This window comes from Mangifera indica, chromosome 13, assembly GCF_011075055.1.
Source record: "Mangifera indica cultivar Alphonso chromosome 13, CATAS_Mindica_2.1, whole genome shotgun sequence".
Taxonomy (NCBI): domain Eukaryota; kingdom Viridiplantae; phylum Streptophyta; class Magnoliopsida; order Sapindales; family Anacardiaceae; genus Mangifera; species Mangifera indica.
In genome coordinates, this window is record NC_058149.1 from 10,686,750 (window position 1) to 10,692,824 (window position 6,075).

The 6,075-nt window shown below is 33.8% G+C and overlaps 1 protein-coding gene across 1 annotated transcript; it reads left to right on the top strand.

Moving 5' to 3' along the window:
• Positions 1-2,394: 2,394 nt before the first annotated feature.
• On the top strand, positions 2,395-5,573 carry LOC123195291 (putative transcription factor bHLH041). The gene is made up of 8 exons (XM_044608958.1): positions 2,395-2,849; positions 2,930-3,055; positions 3,190-3,295; positions 3,406-3,420; positions 3,517-3,579; positions 3,664-4,305; positions 4,396-4,773; positions 5,426-5,573. Exons 1-8 carry the CDS (start codon positions 2,737-2,739, stop codon positions 5,498-5,500), a joined length of 1,518 nt encoding a protein of 505 aa, XP_044464893.1. The 5' UTR covers positions 2,395-2,736; the 3' UTR covers positions 5,501-5,573.
• The last annotated feature ends 502 nt before the right edge of the window (positions 5,574-6,075 follow it).

Sequence of the window (6,075 nt, forward strand, 5' to 3'; positions counted from 1 at the left end):
TACATATTTATATATGTTATTATATGATTGATTATTATTTTTATCTTTAATTTAAAATTATTCAATCATATGATAACACATATTAAGTGAATACTAATCGTGTACTCAAAATGGGTACACATATATTGAATATGAAAATATAATACAAATCATAATTTAGATAGAACCCATCAATATTGCAATGTAACATAAAACATGTTACTTATTTATGCAATTTTAATTACATGTGAATGGAGACATTGAGGAAGTCCAAATCAAAATGCATGGAGACTGGGGCATAGGAGCAAACAAACAATACTAAATAAAAAAAGAAGGCTTGAATGACTATTTCCCACGTAACTTTGTTAAAACAACGATTTTTTTTTTTTTTTTCAAATCAGTTGTATTAATGTAAATTGTTACATAGAAAGGTAGTAAAACCATTTTAAACAGACCTGAAAAGGCTTGTTACCCAGGAACAAAATCATTTCTTCAACGGCTTTCGTTGGAATTGTAACCCTCACACTAGCTTATACCCCATCGGAAAATCTAGTAATTTCAAAATGTGCCAAGAACAAAACCACTATGAATTTTTCTGCTTTTGCACATTTTGGCTTATGGGAGACGTTGGTTGTAAAACTATCTTGGAATTAGCTAGATCGTCAGTCTTGATTAATAGATCCTCTCATAGCGTTTTTGGGTGCTCAAGGGTTGCCTGTCAAGGTAATACTTGTTCTACATCCTCTTTTGCATTACTGAAGATTTTTTAAGTCGCAGCCTTTCTTAACTTTATTTTAGAAGAAGATTATAGTAGTACAACTCCGAGAAATTACTTTGCCCCTAGTCGTATTTTATTTTCAGATGATATTTTGATTTTTTTTTTTTGTCAAGGTAGATGCAAACCAAGAACAAAACTACCAAGAGGTGTGAACAAAATATAAACAATGCAACAAACTACAATAATTTGAATAGTCCTTTTAAAATTCAAAGCAACTCTTGTTCCACGCAGCTTCCTGAATTCAATTTGTTTTTCATTTTTTTCTTTATCTCCTCAAAATCGTATTTTATTTTCAGATGATATTTTTATTTTTTATTTTTAAAGGTAGATGCAAACCAAGAACAAAACCACCAAGAGGGGTGAACAAAATATAAACAACACAACGAACTACAAGAATTTGAATAGTCTTTTGAAAATTCAAAGCAACTCTTGTTCCACGCAACTTCCTAAATTCAATTTGTTTCTCATTTTTTTCTTTATCTCCACAAAATCTCTCTTTCGTCACTTTCTCTAGAACCCTAATCTAGCATTTTTCCTACCACAATCATGATAAAAGAAAACGACACAAAGAGCTGTAGCGACAAAGAAATAAGGCAATCAATAAGCTTTTCCAAGTACAACTACTAGTCGAGATAACAATAAGAAAGGGAAAAGGAAAGGGTTTTTTGATGAAGCAATTGTTGGCATTGTGATTGGATCCATTTTAGGGTTTCTCTTAATTGTAATCATTTTGATGATTTTTGTAAAATGAAGAGCAGCCAGAGAAGTAGGTTGCATTCTTTGGAACATTACATTTCAAGGACTATCGAAGAAGTTGCGAAGAATGAAGGTGGTTTGGTATTTGTGCGGGGTGGAATTTTGGTAAATAAAGTCGGAAGACTTTGGAAAGGATGATGGTGATTTGGTGACTTTGTGTTTTGCTTTTATGTTTATGTTGATGGAAGTGTGTTTGGCTGTGTAGTAAGGTACGTGGTTGGTGGTGAGTTATTAATTGTTAGGTACTGAAAGGAAAGAAAAGGGTAGAAAGGGTGGTGATCGGGTGTTTTTGTTTTTTTAAAAGAATTTTGAGAAAAAAAAATGTTTTATTCTTTAATAGTTTATACTAACCTAATTGACATATATATAAAAATATATATATATTTTTTAAATTTATAAAGTAAAAAATTTTTATTTTAACAAAGTTTAAATAGAAATTATCATTCAACCTGAATGAAAATATAGAAAGAGGAAAAATTCAATCTTGGCAAGGGATGCAAGGAAAGGTGAAAAGGGTGGTTATTTGATTTATTTTTTTTTTTAAAGAGTTTTAGGGTAAAATAACCTCTATACCTTCCTTTTAATGATCTACATAGAATTAACTAATAAGTGAAAAAATAGTTTTCAAAATTAAATAATAAAAATTATATCAACAAAGTTTTGGGGGGAAATAGTAGTTTAGCTAAATAAAAAAAAATATAGAAAGAGGAAAGAGACAGTCTGCCTTCCCCCCTTGACTCTTTTCAAACCGTGGCGAGCGGAGGACTTTGACCATTACCTTTCTTCATCTTTCTTCCAGTTTCCCTTGCCTAGGGCTGGCTGCTCCCCCAATACTTTTTCAAGTTTTTCTTTAATCTCTCTCTCTCTATCTACTTTTCAGAGATAATTCCTCAAATTCCGAAGTGGGCTCTTCTTCCTCTCTTCTGTTACTTAACCTTTCGATCATTCTTTCATATCACAAAACTGATTAAACTCTGTGCTTCTCATTTTCCTACCATGCTATCTATATTTAATTTATGCCATATCTGTGTCTCTCTTTCGTTCACAATTTAGTCCTGACCTTCTCAGGGTCTGATCATCATCATCAAAATCATGTCTTGTTCATCATCTAAAGGCTTAACTAAATTAGTTAATCTTCTAGAAAGATTACACAGATGCTGATCCACAAGGACAAGGATCTAGGTTAGTTAATTAGCTAGCCTACGGCTGACTGCACGTGATTCATGGACACTGTTTTCCTTCTTGAAGATGTAGCACGCGCCAACTTTCTCCGATCAGTAATGCAGTCCTTCGGCTGCACTTATATTTGCCTATGGTCATATTATGAATTGGCCCAGTATATATCAACTCTCTCGCTTTCTTTTTTCCATTTTTCTTTACAATTTGGCGGACTGTCTTTTGATTCTCAATTTCCAGTTGTTTAGTCTGCTGGGATGGATGTTTCCATGAAGATAACAGCCAGCCTAGCCCGTCGTCCGGAACTATATCTCGGCGGCTTTTCGACGAGTACTGCAAATCAGTTATCGCAGTTGTTGAAAATGAGTACGCATATATATAGAATTTTATCAAATTATGTTAGATAAATATAGTTTTTTCATTTTTTTTTCTATAGATCGATGTTAATCATAACATAAACTATATTGTAAAGGGGTGCCTCTATTGTTTCACTGTAGCAGCCGTGTTCCAGGTCTTGCTTTCAAGAACAATCAGCATTACATTGAGCTCAATGAAGCCGACCTTCAAAGATTGGCATCTAATGATGCACAGCGCCTATTTTATCAAGTAATAATTTAATATACTAGCCCAAGAGTTGATTGTTAACTGCATTTCTGTTAAATTTTGCAGAATAAATCTGTTATAGCTTACTTAGTTTCATTGTTTCTAATTCACAGGAAGCAAGGATTAAGGTTTGGCAACTTTGTCTATAAAGAATTAATCGCTTTACATATGATAAATTCGAAGCTAAAAGATAACAGTTTTCTTTTTTCCTTCGATATTTGTAGACTGCAGTGTTCATGGCGAGCAAGAATGGAGAAATTGAGCTAGGTTTCTCCAGAATGACACAAGTAAGAATATATTTTAATTGCCATTTCAGTCTTAATAAATAAATTCTTAAAGCTGAATTGGGTTTCTACCATTTCTAAAATCAGATTAACATGGAAACGGAGATGAGAAATTTAGTGCGGGACTTAATCTCTCGACCCTCATCATCTTCATCTTCATTAAGATCTGTATCCTTGGATACCCCAGAATACTCCTCTCTCTTATTCAGTATTCCAACTACAACCCACATACCAAAAACCCTCAACGAGGCTCCTTCATTGCAACCAATATTACCAGCCACAACTAGTCCACACCAAGAAGTTATGCAAGCATTTGCTCAATTGCGAAACATTCAATTACCGACGCCGGAGAGTGAGCATGCTGCAATAACAAGAGCCATTTTTGCCGTTTTAACTTCTCCTTCCTCTTCATCATCATCATCTCATCAAAATCAAAATCAACCCCAGCAAAATCTACCTCCCAATTACCGACTGAGCCCCCAACCTAGCGCATTCAAGAAGTATAACTCAGCTTTAGCTTCAGCATCTCACTTGGTAACACGGACAATAAGTCTGCTGAAACGGGCAATTTCATTTTATAGAAGGTTTCATATTTTGAGACGGGAATATGCGTTACAAAACCGCCCCAACATCACTCAATTGCACCACATGATATCGGAGAGAAGAAGACGCGAGAAGCTTAATGAAAGCTTCCAGGCACTAAGATCAATGCTTCCACCAGGAGCTAAGGTATGATATATGTTGAACTGAAGCAGTTTAATCTTCTTCCAGACTCCAGCTATGCTTTAAACTTAAGTAAATATGCAACGGATTTTGTAGAAAGACAAAGCATCATTGCTTATTAGAACAAGAGAGTACCTGAGCAGCTTGAAAGATAAAGTAGCAGAACTTAGTGAAAGAAACCAGAAATTGCAGGCTCAGCTTTCGGCTGCTCCTTCTGCCGTTGTCAAAGAGGTGGGCGCTGAAGAAGGAAGAGGTTCTCACAGACATGAGATTCTTGTCGTTCCTGTTCCTGAATCAACCTCGGAAGAGAGAATCGTCGATTTGAGGGTGAATGTGACAGCAGAATGTTCTATGATGGACTTAATAATCCGAATTCTGGAATTCCTGAAACGGATTAACGATGTGAGCTTGGTGTCCGTAGAAGCCAATACCTCAAGTTCTTCTCATCATGTAATCTTCAGATTGAGAATTCAGGTATGTATCATGTAATCAATATAAAATCATGTGTACTTACTTTAAATATATAAATTGATACATTTAATTATGAGATACATACAAGTATATATCATTTATATATTCAAAATAAATACTTATAATATTGCTTTTATGAAATTGTAATGCATATTTTCCACCAGAACCATGCTAAACTTTCTTTTTGGTTTTTTCATCTCATTTAACAAATCATGGCAGGATCTTTCTAACACATAAACTATAGAGAAAACAAAAAAAACCAACATCTATTTCCTTAAATTAACCGAGCATTGTTGAAAATACTTTCAATAAGAAAGCTCTATGGTGAAACCCTACAAAGGAAATGTATACTTCTTTGATTAATTGTAGTTAATTTTTTTTCTTGAATGGATATCATGTGTTTTAATGTAAAAAATGTTAGAGTAGATATACAAAATATTCTTAATTCAATGCTCAAAATAAAATTATAAAATCCTAAGAGGTACCAAGGGAACTAGATGAAGACTATGAGAGGATCATAATAACCCCATAAAATTTGCATCTATATATCTTATAGAAAGACTCCGTCTGAGTGTAGATTTTCTTGTTTTATTGAATTAGATTGCAGAAGTGAAGGGTGATAAGTAGATTAAAGTTATGAAATTGTTGAATGCAGGGAAACGAATGGGACGAGTCTGCCTTCCAGGAAGCAGTCAGAAGAGTTGTTTCTGAAATGGCACATTCACAATGATCCGTTATCGTGGATGAGGTTCATCTCCACCACATCACATAATTAATGTATTCATGTATCAATAAATCTATACATACCCATTATAAATATACAAATAAATATATATTTAATGTGTGTTATTGAATGATTAGATAATTTTAAATTAAAAGATGACTCACATTAAATATATACATATTTGTATATCCTAAATACATATACATAGCATTTCTCTTCATTTGTATCTATAAGCAGACTTTAGTATTAACATAAATGCCTCCATTTTGTATACTAAATATTAATCAAAGTATGTGTGGCGAGGCCAGATTGATCTAATCTGACAAAAGAGATTGATTGATTGATTGAGTACAGAGGTAATATTCAAAGATGGTAAAAAATATCCAATCAGCCTGCCAAACCTGATGTATTTTTTCTTGGTTTAATTCATCTCATATTTATTAATCCATGGACGATGTGTCTGTAAAACAATGGCCATGCCGTCACATCAGATGCGTCGTCGGCTATTTTTTCCTCGGAAGGGAAATAAAAAAGGCCCTTGAGACGGCGGTTTTGACTGACATTTCCCCAGTGGAGGACTC